General features: G+C 41.8%; 5 protein-coding genes across 14 annotated transcripts; 3 read left to right on the forward strand and 2 right to left on the reverse strand.

Annotated features, from left to right (window-relative positions):
* The first annotated feature begins 1346 nt into the window (after positions 1-1346).
* On the forward strand, positions 1347-5971 carry LOC148422983 (patatin-like phospholipase domain-containing protein 2). Of its 3 annotated transcripts, none has more exons than XM_088417976.1 (8): positions 1347-1574; positions 2674-2906; positions 3606-3671; positions 3735-3887; positions 4733-4793; positions 4856-4984; positions 5101-5218; positions 5778-5969. In XM_088417976.1, exons 1-8 carry the CDS (start codon positions 1388-1390, stop codon positions 5836-5838), a joined length of 1008 nt encoding a protein of 335 aa, XP_088274102.1. In that variant the 5' UTR covers positions 1347-1387; the 3' UTR covers positions 5839-5969. The 3 variants fall into 3 exon arrangements, with proteins under 3 accessions (XP_088274102.1, XP_088274101.1, XP_088274104.1); XM_088417975.1 differs by having other exon boundaries at positions 3735-3944; positions 5778-5965; XM_088417978.1 differs by lacking the exon at positions 1347-1574 and adding an exon at positions 2485-2599 and having other exon boundaries at positions 3735-3944; positions 5778-5971.
* LOC148422984 (G/T mismatch-specific thymine DNA glycosylase-like) lies at positions 5916-11319 on the reverse strand. Of its 3 annotated transcripts, none has more exons than XM_088417973.1 (11): positions 11192-11319; positions 10202-10276; positions 9827-9993; positions 9318-9703; positions 9166-9235; positions 8936-9071; positions 8781-8863; positions 8589-8683; positions 7991-8162; positions 7774-7929; positions 5916-7150 (listed from the first exon to the last, which is right to left on the reverse strand). In XM_088417973.1, the coding sequence occupies exons 2-11, from the start codon at positions 10258-10260 to the stop codon at positions 6996-6998; spliced, it is 1479 nt and encodes a 492-aa protein (XP_088274099.1). In that variant the 5' UTR covers positions 10261-10276; positions 11192-11319; the 3' UTR covers positions 5916-6995. The 3 variants fall into 3 exon arrangements, with proteins under 3 accessions (XP_088274099.1, XP_088274098.1, XP_088274100.1); XM_088417972.1 differs by having other exon boundaries at positions 5916-7153; XM_088417974.1 differs by lacking the exon at positions 10202-10276 and having other exon boundaries at positions 5916-7153.
* Positions 11320-11860: 541 nt separating this feature from the next.
* Positions 11861-19435, reverse strand: tdg.2 (thymine DNA glycosylase, tandem duplicate 2). 5 transcript variants are annotated; one of them, XM_088417359.1, is made up of 11 exons: positions 15988-16073; positions 15745-15816; positions 15558-15642; positions 14686-15029; positions 14014-14225; positions 13779-13848; positions 13482-13617; positions 13306-13388; positions 12603-12697; positions 12302-12473; positions 11861-12228 (listed from the first exon to the last, which is right to left on the reverse strand). In XM_088417359.1, exons 4-11 carry the CDS (start codon positions 14987-14989, stop codon positions 12119-12121), a joined length of 1182 nt encoding a protein of 393 aa, XP_088273485.1. In that variant the 5' UTR covers positions 14990-15029; positions 15558-15642; positions 15745-15816; positions 15988-16073; the 3' UTR covers positions 11861-12118. The 5 variants fall into 5 exon arrangements, with proteins under 5 accessions (XP_088273485.1, XP_088273483.1, XP_088273487.1 ...); XM_088417357.1 differs by lacking the exon at positions 15558-15642 and having other exon boundaries at positions 15988-16149; XM_088417361.1 differs by lacking the exons at positions 15558-15642; positions 15745-15816; positions 15988-16073 and adding an exon at positions 19321-19435.
* On the forward strand, positions 12279-18426 carry uqcc6 (ubiquinol-cytochrome c reductase complex assembly factor 6). Of its 2 annotated transcripts, none has more exons than XM_088417365.1 (3): positions 12279-15049; positions 16429-16579; positions 17231-18426. In XM_088417365.1, exons 2-3 carry the CDS (start codon positions 16472-16474, stop codon positions 17342-17344), a joined length of 222 nt encoding a protein of 73 aa, XP_088273491.1. In that variant the 5' UTR covers positions 12279-15049; positions 16429-16471; the 3' UTR covers positions 17345-18426. The 2 variants fall into 2 exon arrangements, with proteins under 2 accessions (XP_088273491.1, XP_088273490.1); XM_088417364.1 differs by lacking the exon at positions 12279-15049 and adding an exon at positions 15661-16320.
* efcab10 (EF-hand calcium binding domain 10) lies at positions 18688-20092 on the forward strand. The gene is made up of 4 exons (XM_088417363.1): positions 18688-18844; positions 19287-19451; positions 19527-19617; positions 19683-20092. Exons 1-4 carry the CDS (start codon positions 18730-18732, stop codon positions 19726-19728), a joined length of 417 nt encoding a protein of 138 aa, XP_088273489.1. The 5' UTR covers positions 18688-18729; the 3' UTR covers positions 19729-20092.
* The last annotated feature ends 891 nt before the right edge of the window (positions 20093-20983 follow it).

Below are 20983 nucleotides of genomic sequence, written 5' to 3' on the forward strand. Positions count from 1 at the left end.
GAAAGAGAGCAGCACCTCCTTCGCCGCCCGCTGTTTTAAGGAAATTTATTAGGTGGGACCCTGGAGCTGTGTACTGGAGCGGTTCCCTCGCCTCATTCGAAATGCAGCCAAATTCTACGGGCCTCGGCCGGGGGCCCCGACGGCTGTACCCCTCACCAGAAATACTTTTGAGTTTCCAAAATATACTACGCCATTTTGAGATAAAAACAGTACTGTACTTGCTTCAATTGTTTGTCAATATATAAAGTACTGCTTCTCAATTCTTTTTTACAAAGCAAAACATTTCACAACATTTTTATCTTTATCTATGAAAAATGATCCTTTTCGTCATTAAAAGCAATATAAATCAACTTTCAACAAATGCTTACTTTTTACAGCGTCGGCATGACTATAGATGAGATCATCCATCCATCCTCTACAGCCGCTTCTTCTCACATGGATCGCAGGCTTGGTGGGACACGCCCTGAACTGGTTGCCGGCCAATCACAGGGCACACAGAGACGAACAACCATTCACACACCCAATCACACCAAAGGACAATTCAGTAAATCCAATTCACCGGAGAGAACCCACCCTGGCTCAGGGAGAACATGCAAACTCCACACAGGAAGACCAGAGCCAGCCGGTTTCGAACCCGAGTTCCTTGAACTGTGAGGTTCAAGCCCTCTTTTATTCATTATGGTTGGCCCTAGTTACATACTATTTGCTGCCCTGGAGGATTAGCGGACAGCTTGTGATAGTGGGGGATGTAGGTGTGAGTCCTTGTTCTATCAGTCCATGCCATCACTGCTAATTTCTTTCCCGGAAACCTAATGAGCGACTCTATAGCTTTCCGCCCTGTGGTCAGTTGCGGTGCCTGCTTTCTTCTTACAGCGGCAGGAGACATGTTTTCTCCTCACACTTTCTTCACAAACAACTTCAACAGAAAATATCCATGTCTACCAATACAACATTTTGCAAAAAACAAAACAAAACAAATATGGGCTAACCTATATACAACTATTCTAAGCTTATTCAGTTGAGTAAAAATGTAGCTGTCTACGGTAGTGAATGAGTTATTCACTGGCAGCACAATAGAAACATATCTTTGACACCTTTAGCCGTCATTGGCATTAAATGATTTTTTTTCATCCGAATTTCTGAATTGGCTTACACATTGACCTATCAATGTATCATGTGTTTACAAATTTCCAATTTATCACCTTGAGTACTTTGCTCCCGGCGGAGAAAACCAACTCCAGATTGTATTTATGAGCCCCGCTCCACCCTCGCAGTTATGAAAACGGCGCTGTGGTAAGCTGATCTGGTATGTTGCACAACACCGCCTCGTGTGTGTGTGAGTGAGTGTGTGTGTGTTTACGAGAACGAGCGCTTTGGAGCGGAGAGGATGTTTTCCCGGGACCGAGAGTGGAACCTGTCGTTTGCGGGCTGCGGCTTCCGTAGCGTTTACTACCTGGGAGCCGTGACGGGCATGGTGGCGCGAGCGCCGCATTTGGTGCGCGGCGCCTCCAAGATCTGCGGAGCGTCGTCGGGATGCCTGGTGGCCGCAGCGCTGACCGTCGGACTTCCCATCGGTGAGCCGGCCGCAACAACGATTCACCCTATCGTTTGTCACGGTAAACATAAAGCAAGCTCATAACGCTGAGATAAAGCCTCAACTCAATCAAATAGTGGGGGAAAAAACTTGCCATGTGAGGTGTAGCTGCAATAAAATAGGGATTGCCATCTTTTTTTTTTCAGGCACTTTGCCGCCCTTCTTTTTTCATTTTCAGACTAACCTGTAACGTATACAGTTAGAACAAGGGTGTCAAACTTAAGAGGGATGGACAAGGGAAAATTACATTAATTTAGCTACTTTACTTATGTAATTGATTACTTTAGATACTAAGTTAATTGCTTACTTTCTCGAGCTGCGTCACAAGGAAAAGGAAAAACAACTGGTGAAATGTTCACTGACTGCTCACAAACGCACTTAACCTGGAACAAGTATATAACTTAAGGAAATGATTGCAAGAAAATACAAAGAGTTTAAAAAGATGAGATTGATTCAGTTTTGCTGGAGTTTTGACATTGTCGACAAAGTGTTGGTGCGTCTTATACACGAAACATAGAAAATGCCAGAATTTGACCCCAAAATGAAGGCTGCGTCCTGTAAACACGTTTGGGGAATCATGGTATTTTCCCATAGCTGACGGTCAATGAAACAATGTGATGACCGAGGAACACATTTGAGGCAGCCTGCTTTGTTCAAAAGTCATCAGGGGCAACAGTAAACGTGTCAGGACGTCAGCATCAAATCGAGTCATTTGCGTCTAAAACAACCTGCCGCCGAAACAAAATCCGGCTGCCCTGGAAGATGCCGGTGCGTCTTATACACGGTAACATTGAAAATACAGAATTTGACCTCAAAATGAAGGGCGCGTCTTATATTTGAGGAAATGTGGTCATTGTTATTCCTCACTCTGTTGTTAGTTGACTGCGGGCAGACAGTACGGTAAAATCAAGATCTCGAGTCCACGGAGTCAAACAAACAAGAGTTCAAGGGTTCAGCAACATGCTCACAGTTCATCATAATATGAACGGGCTCCAGTGCGTATGCGTGAGCTTCACCCCGGTCGGCAATGCCGCATCAGCGGCGCGCGGCAATGTTCTTATTTTGACGGCGTTCTTCAGAACATTTGTACGCGGACGTGTTGACGGTGGCCAAAGAAGCCAGAAAACACCGGCTCAGCGTCTTCCACCCGACCTTCAGCCTCCTGCGAACCCTGCGAGACTTCCTGCGGGAGAAGCTTCCGGAAGATGCCCACCGCCGCGCCTCGGGGAGGCTCTGCGTGTCGCTCACCAGGATAAGAGATGGGAGCAACCTTCTGGTGTCCCATTTTGACAGCAGGGAGGAGCTCATACAGGTGGGCCGGTCGGGTCGCGTCGGATTTGGACGGAATTTCTGCTTTTTGATGCTGTGACGGGCAGAGTACGCTTTTCTTTTCAAATTGAGCAAATTAATTAGAACATGTTTTGTACAGACTCACACTGGCCCCGTGTTAGACTGATCTTGCCTATTTTTGACTCTCTATTTGAGTCACATTTTTCCCAAGCTTGACTCAATGTCTGACTCGCGTTTTGCTCGTTTGACTCTATGATTGTGGCAGAAACAGTACACTTTTTTTCAAATTAAGAGCAAAGGAATTAGAACATGATGCAACAGATTTCTGATTGGTGTCATAGTGAGTCCGTCACATGGCTTTTATTGTGTTAAGTTTTGTACGGACTCACATCGGGCCCATGTTTGGCTTCAGAATTGACTTTGAGTCAAACTAAAAAAAGAGTATTTGATTCACGTAGTGTTTGGATACGTTGTTTGACTCACAGTATAGTGTTCATGAAAACCCAATGTTGAACTCACAGAAAACATCAGCATTCGACTATGTTTGACTCCATCATTGTGGCGGGAATATTACACCTTTCCTTTCAAATTAAGAGCTAACGAATTGGAACATGAATGAAGTTATGGCTCAACTGTGCTCAAGTGACTCCTTTGCTAAATTTCACAAGGACTCAGACATCATATCCATTTTTGATGTCCATCCCCATGTCTACGTTGCTAGGTCCTGATGTGCAGCTGCTTCTTTCCAGTCTACTGCGGCTTGATTCCGCCGAGCTACCGAGGACAGGTGAGACAATTATTATTACCTTGTGTTTGGATCACTAAAGTCGGGGGTCGCTATGTACGTCAGCTATACATGGACGGAGCGCTTAGCAACAACATGCCGCTGATGGAGCATCCCAACACCATCACGCTGGCGCCGTTCTGCAGCGAGAGCGACATCAGCCCCAAAGACGGCGCTTGGACCTCCATCACCGTGCACTGCAACAATCTCAGCATCCAGGTGACCGGGGGAAACGTGCGGCGCATCTACACCTCCTTCCTGCCCCCGGCACCGGAGGTTAGGATCTCGGGCCCGCCGGCGCCCAATTTTATCGAGTCAAGGGGTTTGCCTTGCATTTTGCCCAAATTTGAAAGAAACGACTCACAATGGGACCGTGTTTGACTTTCCGTTTGACTCACATTTTCGCCCAAGTTTGTCTCCATGCTTGACACTTTATTTGACCCATAATTTTGCTTAAGTTCGACCCCACACGATATTACCTAGACTCCCATCTTTGACTCCGTGTTTGACTCACATTGTCGTGCCCAAGTTGGACTGTTTGACTAGCATTTTGCCAAAGTTGGACAAATATGACTCACAGTGGCTCCATGCTAAACTCACATGATCTTGCCCGGATTTGACTCTCTGTTTGACTCCATATTTGACTCACATGATCTTGTCCAAGTTTATCTGTGATTGACTAGCATTTTGCCAAAGTCTGACATATATGACTCCCGTTTTCGCAAATTTGACTCTTTGCCTCACATCATGCCGCAGTTTGACGTCAAGTTGTTTTTCTTTAGCGCAAGTATTAGTGTGTTTAGGTGATGTTGTGCCAGGATTCCACTCACAATTTGTCCACGGCCATGTCTGAGTTGCATTGGGCCCAAGTTTGACTCCAATTTGTCCGTGTTCGAGTCAGTCTCCACCGTATCGCATTTAATTTCCACTGTTTACAAAAACCCATTGTTTGACTTGCGCAATAAGGTCAATGTTTGACTACGTTTGACCCCCATGATGGTGTTCGCGTTCGACTCTCTGTATGCGACTCCTACTTTCTAATTACGCCGATGGTTGAATCACAGGAGCTTGCTGAGATCTTCTACAGCGGCTACACGGATGCTCTTCGCTTCCTGAGGCAAGAAGGTAAGACTTTCATATCACTCTTATGTTTTTTTTTGGTACACAAATATATATGTACGTCCCAGATCTGCTGCGGACATCTTCCCCAGAAGAGCAAGTGGACAAGGTAGACGTTAGGAAGACAACTTTGGGGGCGCAACGCTGGTGGCTGGAGCACAAACATGTGCGTCATCTCCCGCTCAACGTCAAGAGAGGTGAGGCCATTTCATATCCTTCGCACACTCATAAAGATACAACAAAATATCCGGCAAATATCTAATAAAAATTGCAAGCTAACTTGTGTATTTTGTTGCTACGATGGTGCGAACAGTACTGTGTGTGGCGTGCCGGGATGCAGGTGATGCGATGGGAAGGCCGCTGGACGCGGTTTACTACGTGCTGACGCCGCTGCTGCTTGCGCTTGAATTGATCTTGCTTCTTTTTAAGAGGTAAGATGAAAAGCTTTTGGATTTCATACCGAGGAGCGCGACATAATGCAACTTTATTGCATTTCACAGCCGAGCGGGCGTGGCCTCGGGCCGGTTACAATGAGGCCTGATGAGTTCCGCCTAGCAACAAGCCAAAAATATCAATTCTCGTCTAAAATGGTGTATTGTGATTACGATTTTGATTGGCCGCCTGCTGGGGACCAATAAATCAACAGTTGCTATGACAACAGTGACCGTTTGATTTATTTCATGAGATATTAACACGTTCATTGCCAGTCTAGTAAAGATTGATGGATATAAAATGAGTTTTAAACTCTACGGCCGTCAATGGCAGCTAATGAGAGAATTTAACTCATTCACTGCCACTGACGGCGAAAGATGTCAAAAATCAACCTTTACCTGGCTGGCAATGAAAATTGTATTAACTCATTCACTGCCATTGACGGCAAAAGACGTCAAGAATCAATCTTCACTGGGCTGGCAATGAATGTGTGAATTGCTCCTTTAGTCGTCACTACTACGAAGCTTGATTTTTTTTTCTTTTTTTTTCATCCTTCAGCGTGTTGAAGAAAAACAAGAGATTGGACCCGGACCATGTAAAAAATTCTAAGGGATCTTGATGAATGTTCTTATTGAATGCTGCTGTGTATTTGGCATATTTATAAGTTTTGTGAATAAAAACAAAATTGCAATGACGTATAAAAAAAGCACCATCAGGACATTTTTAATGGACAAAACAATCATAAAACTCCTTGTGTGTCATTTTTATAAACAGATTCTAAAAAGTCCTACAACAAAAATAAATTCATGATAAAAAGGTTGCTGAGGTAATTCCCAACGATGACGTCATCCCCGCTAGCAAGGCAGTAGTGGATTATGCTCACTTGTTTACTGCACGGATGTGCAGTACGAATGTAAACACGACGAAAAAACGGGCACAAAAAAAATCCACAAAATTAAAGAGTTAAAGCGGGTTGTATGTTGATACATTTGTCATCACTGTCCACTGTGTGGACAAAAATTTGTGGTCAGTCCCAATAGTTTTTTCCAAACAAAAGTTTTGGGACACATTTTAATTGAGGAGTCGTCATATGTTTGAATACTTTTGTCCACTCTCAGCTCAATGTCCAAAAGTATTGAGACACAAGACTGTCCCTGAACTAAGAGGCCAGTCCCAATGTATTTTTTTGCATAGTCAGTCAAACGGGAAATCAGGGGTGTCAAACATACGGCCCGCAAATAAATTGAATCCGGCCCGCAAGATGATTTTGGAACGTAGAGCACAAAAATGAGCTGAGTTTTATTCAATAATGTTCATATTTTATGACTAATAGTGATGTTGGACTTGGACTACCTTGGACAATATTGAAAATGAATAATACATTTGAAGTTGTTGTTTTAAAATTATAGAATCAATTTTCCTCTATGCGGCTCTCAAGCCAAAACAAGTTTGACACCCCCGGTGTAAATGTTAGAAGAAAATGATGCTAGCAAAATTAGCATTACCGTTCCACTTTCTGGATTTCTGCTGCCCCATGCTGGTGTGAAGTTCCAAGTACAGTACAGCCCCTATTTTCTCCATTGGCAGTCAAAACAAGTCACTGTCCCTGCATTTCAAGTGTGTATAAAATGGCTGCCGTGGAGAACATCATAGCACAACTAAAATATAAAACCAGTGCAGAAAAAAGATTCTGCAAAATGTCTACAAAGTCTATCTAGGCATGTATATTCCACTAAGGAAGATTTTTTTTTTTTTTTTACCAGTAGCATTTTGTCCTCATACGGTTGACGCCTGGCTAGTTCCTCCCCCTTCTTCTTCAACTCCTCCTCCACCTGCGCTTTTGTCTGGAATCTGTTCGCCGCACGATTGCGTCATCTCCTGTCCGTCAGGGAGTTGGGAAATCTCGGACGTGCTTGCCACTTGTCCTCCGTCTTCTGTTAGAACCGGACAGCAAATACAACATTTTTCTGAAATGATGTTCAATCGCTAATTCAGGGTGCTAAGAAGAACTTAATTACGCTAAAGATATGTTGTGAGTGGCATAAATTCCGGAAGTTGCCCAGCATCCGGGTTTCACGACGTTTAAGATTGTTAATTGCGGCGTATACACACAAACGAGTCAAATGGAATACATTTTTGTATTCTCTAACCAGAGCACTCAGCTCCATACTTGAAGCAGCTGGAGACCAGATCATAATTTTCCCGTGATCCTCTCCGTTTTAGTAATATTCTGAGAAGGGAATCGGACGTCGGTTCAGTCTGCTCGCTTTTTGAATTGAAAATAATGCCGTAAGAAGCTCAGCTAACACGAGTTGCTGTTAGCTGCAACGGGCACTTTGCTAATGGCCACCTGACGCCCACTCCCTAACTTGTCCCGTTACGGCAATTATTGTAAGTAACAATACGGCCGATAAAAAATGCACATCTATGCGTCAAAACACGGCTTGAGTAGATCAATCATTTTCCTCAACTGGTGGCAGTTTTAAGTGAATTACCAAACACATGTAAGAAATCATTTCACAAACGTTTGCGTTTCTAAAAAGCGGGCGCCTACCAGCATTGCGGTCCTGGCTCGGCGAGACGGAGGCGTGCCCGTTGGCTTGACTCTGGCCTCCCTCAAGTGACGGCGGCTCCACATAGGCGCCGCCGTAGGCGTCCTCGTAGCCGGGATCGTACTGCTCCTCCTTGATGGCCACTCTTTTGGCGTCCTCTGCGGACACGGGCAAAAATCAACGAGATCGCACAGCCGGCTCACCGGGAGACGGGCGTACCCTTGGCCAGCTGCAAGTCGAAGGAGTAGTTGATCTCTTCGATGTCGCGGGCCCGCTGGATGCCCCGCAGTTGGTCTCGAAGCTCTCGCAGCTTGATGTAGAAGTGCACTTTGTCCTGAGCGCGGGGAAACTGAGCGCAACGGGCGCTGGAGGACGGCATCAGGAACAGAGCCTGACCGCCGCACGAACAAGAAAACAATTCAAAAGACACACATGTTAGAGATGTCCGATACCACTTTTTTCTCAGGTCGATACAAGCAGAAACTCAATTCTTAAGTAGCCGCCGATACAAAGGCCCAATCATTTTTGATACGTAACCAGAATAAACTGAACACCCCCCCCACAAAAAAAGATAGAAAAATATAGCAATAAATCAAGCAATAAACCAACAAGTGAGCTGTAATTAGCCTACGTGAGCCTTGAGCTCAGTTGATGTCATTTTCAGTCATCAGCAAGTGGGAACTTGTGCAAGACAAAAGATTACGTTAGCAATTCATTCATTCGCGACCATTAACGGTGTGCGTGTATCGTGTCGCTCTATCGTTTCCGTATTTGAGCTGAGAGTGTTAGAATGAAGGGTGGGAATATGTTTACTGACCACCTCGCAGTCGGGGATCTTGTGCGGCTGCAAACCAAAGTCCAGCGTCTTTGGTTTTTTACCAAATAGTTCTCGACAGAACATTTCATATATGCCTTGAAGAAAGAGGAGAGGACATTTTTATCTCATGGCAAATTTGTGCTTTCCCTCAATGAAGGAATATAGCGGTAAAGAGAGAAAAAAAAAACATACATTTTCCGTTGAACACAGCAATGAGAGGTTTGTATTTCATTAGCTTCTCCACCAGAATTTTGCCCCCTTCGCGCAGCTCTTTGCTGTAGGGACGACAAAGAAAGACGGTCGGGCCCAGCTTATGAGCAAAAAAATGGGACGCGGTTGTGAGCTACCTTGACAGGTCTTTGCTGCCCGGCGTGGCCCTGGCCACCATGTTGGTGAAGCCCATTTTGTACTTCCCGGGCAAAGTGGTGTCGTGCATGTGGTTGAGCTGCTCTTCGGTGAATCCTGAAAGGAAGAGGCACTTCCCTAAGAGGGGGAAACAAAATGTCAGTCAACGCTACTACGGGCTGACAAACGGTAGCCGTACGTCCGTTTGAATTGAGAACATTTTTACACTTACAAAAATGATTCCCGGGACCAGGAAACCATCGTCCGATGTAAGCGGCCATCAGCCCCGGATTGATACCGATCTGTGAGAAAAACAATTTGAGAAGATTATACCAATGTACCGCTAATAGAACTTTTAAAAGCACCGACAAGAGTTGCGCTCACAATGACATAGTCCAGATTGTAGTCCAGCAGATCCGGCAGGGTCTTTTTCATCACCTCTTCCTCCGACATGCCCTTGAAACGATCCACTTTCCTCTTCACCTTCTTGAAGCTTTCGTCGATTTTCTCCTGCTTGCCGTCAGCCGCCTGGCCCTCCGCATTCTTTTTGGGCTTCGGGCCCGGTTTGCCCTTGGGAGCTTTGGGGTCCTTTGGGGGCTTGGGTTCTTTCGGCGGTTTGGGTTGCTTCGGGGGCTTGGGTTGCTTCGGGGGCTTGGGTTCCTTCGGGGGCTTGGGTTCCTTCGGGGGCTTGGGTTCCTTCGGGACCTTGGGGGCCTTTGGCGGCTTGGGTTCCTTGGGCTGAGCCGGTCGACCTCGCTTTTTAGGCGGGGCTGCGTGGGGAAGTGAAACACACCCATTATTAGAGACAGTTCTAGGGGTTACTTTGCTTCAAGAACGATTTCTAAAACCAGGCATTCAAGCAGGGATGTGTAGCCTTTAAAAATCCACAGTACGTTTTGTCAGGTCGGCGGGCTCCTGCTGCTCCATCGCAGGCTGAGGGTGAAGAATGTGCGGTGTAGCTGCCGCTGGTCCCCTGGGGTGCGCCTCCGGGTAGTGCGGCGGATGGCTGTAGCTTGAAAATTGCGCTTGGAGGGCTTGGAAGTGCTGAGCCGACTGAATCCTGATGCGTCAGATTGACAACAGCGGAGGTAAGAAACGGTTAAAAGCCACGGTATTTCGCTTGATATGCCCAAAGTAAAAATATCTCAAGACAATGCATGCAAAACTTTAAATCATAACATGAACAAAACAAATTGAAATTAATGTAAAGAAAAAAAAAAAGATTATTACACTGGGTGGTCATTTTTGGCCGAAATTCCTCAACTTACCACTGCTGCAGATATTCCGAGGAGCCAATAGGCAGAGATCCATTCATCTTATTGTCCATCTTGTGCGTGCTTTAGCTTAAATAAATAAACCGGCATGCATTATGAAAGAAAATGGAAGTGGCACATGCAACATAAGAATGAATGAGCAGCAATTTCCAAATACAAAGAAAACTGATGAAAACACAGAATACAACAATTCCGATCACTATCACTCACTTTTCCACGTCGTCAAAATGATTAGAAATTACAGTTTGAATTTCCTAACTCGGATGGCTATTTTTTAACATCTACTTTGGAGATAGATGGGGGTGGGTGAAATTTGAGTGAGAATCTAACGTCACAGTTTCAAAACTGAAAAACAGGAATAGGTTTGGTTATTCATTTTGAGTGGCGTCAATGGGTGCATCTAACAAGTGTAATTGAAGTTATTTTTTACTGTTTGGAATAAACAAATTAAATTAACACGAAGAAATCGTGAATCTGGAATTTTTCTGACTCTTTTCTGAGAACGGAAAACTTGTCTATAGGCATTCATTGTCTATGGTTATTTGTTTTGTTTCCAAATTTAAACTACAGTTTCGAATCAAAACATATCCATCGAAATAGGACCGTCACTGCGCCATCACTCATTTCCAAACATCGACTCCATGTGAACACTTGTTGATTTTTTTTATTTAAATAGCCTCCTTTCTTCCACGGCAGGAAGCTAACAATGCTAAAAAAAAATCAAATTGTATAACCGCTTTTTTCTAACAAACAACTGGCTAGTCCATTTTCAAACGTTCAACTGGCTAAACCCCCATTCCGTATTAAATTGTGGTAATTTAAAAAAAGAAAAAATATAATACTGCATATGCAAGTCCACAACTGCAGCTAACTTTAGCCACCAACTAGCAGCTAAGCTAGCACGGATGAATGATCAGGCTTATATAGTGGAACGGTAAACAAAAAGGCGCAACAGCTGCGAATGTTTACAGGCACGAGACGTACCTAGTTGTCGAGTGCTTTTAATCGGATTATCCGGGTGGGAAAATATTATTTTCCCTTCATATGTCGCTCTTTATTCTGAACATTGGAGCAGCTTCAGTGGCAACAAAGACGTGACAGCGCAGTCACAGTCAACTTTGACACGAGACGACTCCAAGTTTGAGCCATAGGGGTCAATGCAAGCGGATGTAAAAATAAACTGAATCAGTGACAGCCTTTAAATTATTTAAGAGAACAAATAAACTATTAAAGCTCTGATTCATTTATGTTAGTACTCGCCTGTTTATTTTATGTATATATTTATAGATAATTCTTAAGAAAATGAATAATCCCTCCCCCCAATCGTGGTATTGGCTTTACCATCTCGGCTTTTAAACACAAGGGATGGTTCTATTGGCTGAAAGTTTATGACGTTTATAGTCTGCGACGTATCCCGGCTGAGGTGAGCAGAGTTGCGTTTTTGAATGTCTGATGAAATTTAGTTATTCTATAAGAATTAGACGTTGTCTTCAGTCATCCACACATCCTTTTTATATTTGTAATTTGTCGCCTTTTGTGAACAAAAGCGTAGTTTTTCAGTCATTCCACATAATTTATTACACCACCAGCACCAAACATCGAAAGTCCGACCAAAACCATTCATTTATACATAAAAAAAACAAAAGCAGAAAATTGGTATTCATTACGATTTTAATATAAATCGTAGTCTAATTACTTACACAGATGATCACACAGAAAATTCCATTATTTCAAAATACAAAAATAAGTAACCAAAAAAGAAGATACCCAACGCATTAAATAGAGGAAAATATAACACCGAGTACAACACATGCACAGTGTGCAGTCCTTTTCTTTAGTGCATACCACTAAAATTCTGAAAATTCCTCATCTGTGCCAATTACAGTCAGCGATTGCCTTCCAAATGTCACTTCAGTAAAAATTTCCTGAATTGCTTTGCCTCACGTTCTCATGCTGACTACTACAGCTATCGTACTCAGGATCCATCTGTTCCTCTTTAATGGCGATCCTCTTTGCATCCTCTGCAAAACAAACAAATAGTTAAAAAAAAAAAAGGAAGGTACCGGGCAGTTGATATATGCTGCAATGGTTTACCCTTAGCCTGCTGCAGGTCGAAGGCGTAGTTGGTCTCCAACACCTCCCGGTTGGGTACGCTGCCTTTCATGTGGTCTCGCAGCTCCTTCAGTTTGATGTAGAAGTGCACTTTGTCCTGCGCGCGGGGAAACTGGGCACACCGTGGGCTGGAGGAAGGCATCAAGTAGCACACCTGGACAAAAAAAGAAAAAACATATACTATTTACTGTATTTCTGGGAATTATTCATGATTAATTGCACATTTTATATTTTTATATTTATATCAATATATATTAGCTAAAAAACGTGATGTGTCACACACCGTTTCAGTGTCTGGAATCTTGTAGGGCTGCAAGCCAAAGTCCAGGTTCTTGGCCTTTACGCCAAAGATTTCCTTGCAGAATATTTCGTAGATACCTGATAGGATAAAAGATGTACTTCTCATGTCATGCAGACTACAAGCCATCTGCAGTGTCGAGGAAGGCCAAAAACATTTTGCAATGCCTAATGTCCATTAAATTTAAAACCAAAAGACAAAACAAAAGACATTTGCACATTTTTTTAACAGTGCAGACATTCAATCCTTTTTGTAAATGATAGGCTAAAGCAGTGCTTCTCAATTATTTTTTTGAAAGAGAAACCCCCCCCCACACACACACTCGCCATCAGTGACCATTCCTTCAATCCCAATGACGTATTTATACATCTTATGTTTTAACTCATTCAATCCCAAAGACACTTATATATCTTTTGTTTGCATTCAACCTCAGATGTATTTATTTGTCTTTTGTTTGAAGGCATTCAATCCCAAAGGCGTATTTATACTGTAAATTTTCAAACTAATTTTATCCCAAAGGCTTTTTCATACGTCTTTACAGAACCCAATTTACTTTTTTCTTCCCAAAATATTGAGGTAACGAGCGTCTGAATTTATTTGAAAAAATGCCTTGATTTGAAGACTTCAAATGGTCTAACGACCCATTGAAAAATTAACATATGCAGTATTTCATGACTTGATCTTTTACCTTTTCCGTTAAACGCAGCTATCAGCGGCTTGTATTTTTGCAGCTTTTCAAGCAGCTGTCGCCCTCCTTTGCGGATCTCCTTACTGAAAAGAAAAACAAGATAAGCTTGAATGATTTTTTTTTTAGATAAAACATCAACTAGGCTTTTTTTTTTTTTTAAGTTGATCAACAATGACCTGGAAAGATCTTTGCTGCCGGGCGTAGTCCTTTCGACCATGTTTGTAAAGCCGATGCCGTATTTCTCCGGCAGACTCTCGTCGTGCGTGAAGTTCAACTGTTGCTCGGTGAAACCGGACAGAAACAAACATTTCCCTGCAATCACAGCAGGATAGAATTCTCAGTCATATTTGGGGATTTTTGTATGCCACTACTGCCCCATTATGTGCTGTAAAACTGTTAAAAATGTTAAAATATAAAAGTCAATTAAAATATGGTTGTGCGCAAGCATTTTCAGAAACAAAATATCACCATACAGAAATGGTTGCCGGGGTTGGGGTAGTGGTGTCCTTTGTAGGCCGACAAGAGTCCCGGGTTGATCCCAATCTGAGAAGGAAAGGAAAAAAAAACAACAACAAAAACGAGGGGTTACCACGAAAACGGATGCAGAGGAAAACCACGCCCTCTTCAGACAAAAACCTGACGACGCATCTTCTGACAATCGTGCACTTGATTATGGAATTTGTATACGGGATGCTCTTTACAACTCACGATCAAAATGTCAAGCTTGTAGGTAATAACGTCAGGCAGCGTTTTGGCCATAACCTCAGCCACTGACATGCCGTTGAAGCGGTTCAGCGTCCTTTTGGCTTTCTTTGCCGCCGCCTCGCTCGCATCCTCCTCTTCCTCTTTCACAATTCCTGCTCCTCCTTCGCCGTGATTCTTAGGCGGGCGGCCTCGCTTTTTCTTCACCGGTGTCACCGCTAACGAAAAAAATGAGCCAGAGGGAAACTTACTCATTTTTTCTATAATTTGCATACAAAGTTGGCTGTGATGTTTGTCCTCAGTGAATGGCTTAAAAATGTGGGGCTTTTGCAAAGGGGTCCCGGATTCCAAAAGGTTTGCGAATCCCTGACTTGACGATAGCTATGTATGAATTAGGCACGGGCTAGAATCAGATTCTGACCGTTTGATAACATCGAACATCAACAAATCATGGTCGCAGTGTTGACATTACAGCTCAAAATTCTATCATTTTTGAAAATTTTGCGAAATAAAAATATTTTTTTCCACATTAAATACCTTGTTTTATATACCTTAAGGCAGGGCCTCACACTAACATTTATAATGCTAAATCAAAAATAAATATGCAAATAACCAAAGGTTGAGTAAGCAAAACCTGCAACTTGCCAAAAAAAAAACAAAAAAACAGGACATAACTACCTTGAGAAGGTGTAGCAGGCGGAGGTTGGTGGTGAACATTCAGCTCCTCTTGCTGTGCTGCATGTGGATACTGAGGTTGGTGGTGCTGCTGCTGGAATGCATGTTCATACTGAGGTTCCTGTTGTTGCTGCTGCTGCTGCAAATTTACGGAATGCTGATCTTGCTGCTCCTCCTGCTGGTAAACGGGCTCCTGGTACTGGGCGTAGTTCTGATAAAACTGCTCCTGATAGAGCGGCTGCTCCCCGTGCACCGACAGTTCCGTCATGACGGGATCGTCCCTGGGGCCCTCGTAGTAGTGGGACATGACGGGCTGCACCTCGGGATGCTGCTGGCTCGACTGGTACCTTGGAACAACAAGAGGAAGGTGCTTGTTATGATTAATAAATGTTCAAATTGGTTACGGGAAAAGGGCACACGAGGTGAAGACACGTGACAAATGCGCAACGACACTTATGCCCATATATATATATATATATATATATATATATATATATATATATATATATATATATATATATATATATATATATGGGGATATTGGCTTTGGCGTGGAAATTCAGGATGAACCTAAAATATATTAGATCAGGGGTTTTCAAATATTTCACAAGTATATTTGTTACTTTTCAGCCATCGTGAGGTTTACAGAATAAAAACTGCAAATTTCACACCTGCTTTAAGCAAAGTGGGTCAATTTCAATTTACAGATGAACTTCATTTTCGTCAGTGAATGTGAGTGACAACGGTTTTAAAGTCAAATCAAATTCAGATATGTTTAGGTTCATCCTGAAAATATCGAGCAACCCTAACTTTTTAGTAGTGCATATTGATAGACAAGCAACATGCAAAATTAAAGGGAAAATGGAATTGCTTACACACAGTGCTGCTGTGTCCTTATTTGACGTTTAACACAATTGCTGCACGTATATGAGAATGATTTTGCCCATCGATTGCATGACACTGCATTCACAAAAATAAATAACCATTAAAAAGAAAATGTGACAAGCCGAGATGATAATTATTGCATTCCTCGGACAGCGGCCACTTCCAGCGACAACTCACCACTGCTGGAAATAATCCGTGGGCACCGTCAACGGTGTAAACTCGTTTTCCTCCATATTAACTGGCGATTTACTTCACAAAAACACCAACATTCATAATTGAGTTGCAGTGACAATTGTTAGCTAGAACATCGAAGCTGCGGAAAAGGCGCATTGCAACGCTACAGACAATAACATTTAACGATTTAAAATGTTATCTTTGCTTTGGGATAAAACAATCATCTATGTGTCGAATTTGACATACCTGTCATACATTTTCAGGATTCCGATTTTTGGATCGAGGGGGTAGAGGGAAGCGAGTCCAAAACAAAGAGCATTTAAACTTTGCGATGTGTTCGCTTAGCGCCACCCAAAGGTCGGAAGGCGCACTATTTCCTTCTTCTTCATCTTTTTGACACACGGCTATTAGGCGCATTGCCGCCACCTATCGAACAAAAAGCGACCTACGTTAGCACACGCGGACGTAACCTCTGACGTGACCCATTCGTGTCCTGATATAATATCGGGCGTTGGGGAATTTGTTGGAACTTTTTGCACGTGTAATGGTGGAAGAAACCAGCAAGGGTGATATTTAAAGGTAAATATGTGGCATCGCTTTCCCAAAAGAGGAGTTAGCTTGTTAGCTAAGCAGTTAACGTGCATTGTTGACATTGACGGCACGATCCATGTTTGTGTTATTTCCCAGTCTGCAAGTGTGCATGGTTGTTCCATGTTGAACCTGTGGAAACATGCCGGCTGGGGTGTCGTGGACTCGTTACCTGAGGATGTACGCCGCCAGTGTTTTGGCCATGTTTGCCGGGGCGCAAGCGGTCCACCAGTACTACTTACCTGACCTGGTGAGAGAGCTGATTTGATTCAAGGGAACGTCCGATGTCACAATTTGCTTCATTTCATTTTTTTTATCCACTCTCTGTCAGGCCCAGGTGACCAGCTGGCCCGTTTTTACTGGGATAGTCCCGATTTTGAGCCTTGTGTCCCGACGACCTCGTTGTTCTGTCCCGATTTTACGTTTAACGCTTCTCGATATCCCGTTTTTTTTAATTAAAAAATAAAGCTGGGCATTTTATTTTTGTCAGTACAGACGTAAAGCGAAGCAAAATAAAGCGAGTACTATATTTGTGCTGTGGACTGGAGGTGTGTTCAATGGCCACTCACACAGTAGGACATCTGAAACATCAAAAGACAACGTATTCAAAGCACAAAGTATCAAACATCAATAACTAGTCCGTGAGCATGTTGCATAGCTTACATAGAAACATTTTATTATTTATTTAACAGGCCAAAATCAGAACAATTGCTGGTCAACTAAAAATCTGGTCACCCTAGTCATATTATCAACGTCCAAATTATGGTGTCACAGTATGATGACACTGAATACGACTCTTCCCACCTTAGCTTTCTGAGCTGTTCAAGTCCATTTCCCTATAAAAGTTGTGCACATGCAAGTTGTTTGTGAAAATATGTATATTTTTTTCCTTTGCCATCAGAGTATACCAGAGATTCCCCCAAGCCCCGGCGAGCTTCGCACAGAACTACTTGGCTTCAAACTCAGAGAAGCGGCCGCACAGCAGCAGATGGAAACAAACCCCAAGATGGACTAATATGCAAATCTCACATGATGTAAATCCGTCTGCTTGGGGCAATGGACGCGAAAACCTAACAGTTGTCATCAGTTTTAACTTGCTTTAAGAAGTGGAGACGTTAACCCCTGGAGGAAATTTTGACCTGACTGGATTTTAAATGTTTTTGTTATGTGATATCAAATAAAAAGCACACTAAAAAATAGGGCAGAGATTGTCAAAACATGTCGACTTTCAGTATGCCTTCCCTTCTAAATGCTTTCAAACGGGAGTTGGGAAGATGAACCCTGCAGATGTCAAATTTAGCCCATGTCGGGCTCATTTACTGCCATTTAAAATTGGAAATATTGTCATTTTTTGACATCGTGTGAAATTTGCAATTCTTTCATTGACTTCATTGAGTGGCTTAGCCCGACTCACATAATGCAAAGTTCTTGCTATGCGTTGTGGGACTTGTAGTCGACACAAGGTTTCGATCCAAGAACTAAATTTTGCAGGAAAGCTTTTATTTTGCTGCAGGAAAGTTTTTTTTAATTCATGCAACACAAAACATCATATCTGCATATTCCCATCTGCGTAATCTGCAGTTTTGACCAGCTGACTTTCTCACAAAATGAAAATTCTTCTGAAACAGGTTAGGGTTGGGGAAACGAAACAGCTTTGGAACATATATACAGTACACCTGTATATATGTATGTAAATATATGTATGGATAAGGCTGATGCACTGAACATTATGAGAGGGTGAAAGTAAAAACATATTTACTGTATATTTGACAACGTTATGACCCTTTCACAGGCAGCCCAAGTTGGGTGAGGCCAAGTTGGTGAAAAATCCCCCGACATCCTGGGGTTGAAATGGACTTTTTCATGTATGGTGTCTTGGCTGGAACAAAGCATGTCAAAATTACAGGAAAAGCCTCCTTGAACAGAGGAACTTCGTTTGAGGTTATCTGGCATTTTTAATGTAACTTTTTTTTTTATATAATTGGTTAATACCATATAGCTACAGTTTTTGTTTTTCCAAAATAAACAGTTCTTACAAAAGACGCAAATGGATTGCTATGTGATTGTAAAAAAATAATAAAGGTGAAGGATGTAAAATTGCCCTTGTGTCTTCCATTTTTAGCTAAATGTCACATTTTTAACAAGCATAAAAAGTTTACTTTTAAACAAAGAAAATCACTGACATTCTTTAGTTGCCGTTTACGAATGTTTGTGCTCAATTATCTTTTGTAAAACGTTTGGAAGATATTGATTTTGTGGTAGTTTGTCAAGCAACATTTAGTTACATACGTAAAACCGTATTTTGGTTTTCAATTCTTCGCCACTCAACGTCGGAAAAAGCCGTAAAAAACCGTGTTGGTGAGGCAAAGTGTATCCTAGCAACCGACGTCAACAAAAAGGATGGAAGCAACGATGGCGACCGAACGAGAGAAAGAAGCTTCAGCTTACCTGGAAAAACACAAAATCTTCGACCTTATGAAAAACCTCACCAGCATGCTCTTCTTTTATAGACCCGGTTAACCTTTATATATTACAACTTTTTTGAGCGCACCTTTAGAGGTTAAACAAGTCAATTTTACCAACTAGTTAGCTTGCCAGCTAAACTAGCTGTTTGCTCTAACCCACTGTCGAATGTTTTAACTGAAGTTGTTCGTCAGAGATTCTTTTTTGTGTGTATTAACAACGTTTATAAATATTCTATGGATGCACAGAAGTACTTTGAAGTTTTGGTATACTTCCCTAAATCCATTTACAATTTTTCATTATATATTTGTATTTATCTCTTTTTTAAATCTTAGATAATTTCGCTTTTTTGAGTAAACTTAACTGTTCATTCTAGTATTTCGATATTTTTTAAACATATACATGTATAGATATTAGTTTTACTTGCCTTATGTACTTTGTTGTTGTTGTTTTTTTTTTTTTTTTACTTTTACTGATATGTCTTTTTCATATAGATGATCCCAAAGAATTCCTAATTGAGAAACTGACCCAACTGAAAGAAGCTCGAGATGGCGGCCAAAAAGCGCCCAGTCTTCTCAGCCATTCCAACCTGGACGCCGTGTTTGGTCTCGTGGACGCGGCCAATGAAAGACACGTCACCTTTACACAGTACAAACAGGGTAATTGCATCACATCTCAAAGGAAAAAAAATATTTTCATACTGTTGGGCTAAAAGAGTTGTATATTTTCCACAGCTCTCATCTCGTTAGGCATGAAAGACATCAATGAGTGTCCTGATGGTGTAAATGATGACAAAATATCTTATGACACTTTCATAACAGAAGGGTAAGAAAGAGCTTGTGAAGATTTGTTCAAATTCAATGTTGTAATATTGTGTTGTCTTGTTACAGGATGCTATGCTTGGAAAAGTGCTCAGCGACATACAAACAACCTTAAAACTTCAAGGTTTTCTTTTACACAATGTTCATGATATTATGTTTATGTGCAATTCATATCATGTGAATGATGTTTAGCAAGGTTTCCGCAGGTCTATGGTCTAAGGTCTAAGGTTTCAGCAAATCTATGAACTCTTTAAACGCTGTGAGAGTTACTGTACATTTTTCTTTTCAAATTAAGACCAAGTTATTTGCAACATTATTGCTAAAACATGTTCTGGTAACTCCATTGCAAAACTTAAGTTTTATATGGCTGCACATTGTCGTTAGCCATGCAATTTTGCAGCATATGAGGCAGAAATAAAAAACATGCTACATGATCTATTTCTCTACAGTTGATGAATAAAAATATCTACCACTACAAACGTAGTCCCAAAGTTCTTTAATTTCATCCAAAAATGCTTTGTGTTGGTTAGGCGGTACTTAGCCGGCACATAATTGAAAAAAGTTATAAGAGAATCATTTCAGTATGATATTTGTTTCTACGGTATACTGTAATAGAAAATAGGTATTTAGTAAGCATCACCATAAGTTGACTCGACTCGGATGTACCGCTTTGTTTTATTATTACTTTAATTCCGCAAATATGTACAAAACGCTCTGGTATTTTCTATGTTACCCGCTATATGACGCACCAACATTTTGACAATGTAAAAACTATAGCAAAGCAGAATAAATCTCATCTTCCTAAACTCTTGATGTTTTCTTGTGTTTATATTCGTAAATTATATATGTTTTGCTCATAAAGTTTAGCGTGTTTCAGATTTCCCACTCTGCGAGCAGTCAGTGAATGCCTCACTAGTGTACCACAGTTGTTTTTCCTTTTCCTCGCAATGCAGCTCGAGTTCATTTTACCATAAATACTCAAAAGTTGCACAGCATTTGGGTTTCACAAAATTTCTGATTGTGTTTATATCCGTTTTCTTTAATATTCCCATTTGGGAACAAAAATGGACTCGAACATTGAATCAGTCCGCTTGCTTCTTTTATTGAAAATAATGCTGCAAAAACCTCAGCTGACACAAGCTGCTGTTAGCTGCAATGTGTGCGTTACTTAACTGACCAAATATTGAAATATTCCACATCAATATCAATGCAATAACATTTATATTTTTATAGTTACCGTATTTTGAACATTTATTTTCATACGTATATGTTTCTACATATACATATACAAGCAAATGTGTGTCTGTAAAGACGTTGGATTTCGGAGTAATTATGGAATACTGTACAGTAGAGCTGAAAAATGACTGTCT

Source organism: Hippichthys cyanospilos, chromosome 6, assembly GCF_059441005.1.
Source record: "Hippichthys cyanospilos isolate Australia breed blue-spotted pipefish chromosome 6, RoL_Hcya_1.0, whole genome shotgun sequence".
Lineage (NCBI taxonomy): Eukaryota > Metazoa > Chordata > Actinopteri > Syngnathiformes > Syngnathidae > Hippichthys > Hippichthys cyanospilos.

Bases quoted from the DNA above. Each gene is read 5' to 3' on its own strand.
- LOC148422983 (XM_088417975.1), top strand. From the start codon at position 1,388: ATGTTTTCCCGGGACCGAGAGTGGAACCTGTCGTTTGCGGGCTGCGGC. The intron at 2,907-3,605 runs GTGGGCCGGTCG...CTACGTTGCTAG, and splicing joins GCAGGGAGGAGCTCATACAG to GTCCTGATGTGCAGCTGCTT. The intron at 3,672-3,734 runs GTGAGACAATTA...TATGTACGTCAG, and splicing joins CGCCGAGCTACCGAGGACAG to CTATACATGGACGGAGCGCT.
- efcab10 (XM_088417363.1), top strand. From the start codon at position 18,730: ATGGAAGCAACGATGGCGACCGAACGAGAGAAAGAAGCTTCAGCTTAC. The intron at 18,845-19,286 runs GTTAACCTTTAT...TTTTTCATATAG, and splicing joins GCTCTTCTTTTATAGACCCG to ATGATCCCAAAGAATTCCTA. The intron at 19,452-19,526 runs GTAATTGCATCA...TATTTTCCACAG, and splicing joins CTTTACACAGTACAAACAGG to CTCTCATCTCGTTAGGCATG.
- LOC148422984 (XM_088417972.1), bottom strand. From the start codon at position 10,260: ATGGACAATAAGATGAATGGATCTCTGCCTATTGGCTCCTCGGAATAT. The intron at 8,864-8,935 runs GTAGCTCACAAC...TCGTCCCTACAG, and splicing joins GGCAGCAAAGACCTGTCAAG to CAAAGAGCTGCGCGAAGGGG. The intron at 8,684-8,780 runs GTATGTTTTTTT...TCTTTCTTCAAG, and splicing joins TGCTGTGTTCAACGGAAAAT to GCATATATGAAATGTTCTGT.
- uqcc6 (XM_088417365.1), top strand. From the start codon at position 16,472: ATGCCGGCTGGGGTGTCGTGGACTCGTTACCTGAGGATGTACGCCGCC. The intron at 16,580-17,230 runs GTGAGAGAGCTG...CTTTGCCATCAG, and splicing joins AGTACTACTTACCTGACCTG to AGTATACCAGAGATTCCCCC.
- tdg.2 (XM_088417357.1), bottom strand. The intron at 15,030-15,744 runs GTGAGTTGTCGC...TGTTGTTCCAAG, and splicing joins ACGGATTATTTCCAGCAGTG to GTACCAGTCGAGCCAGCAGC. The intron at 13,618-13,778 runs GTATGGTGATAT...CTGTGATTGCAG, and splicing joins CAACCCCGGCAACCATTTCT to GGAAATGTTTGTTTCTGTCC.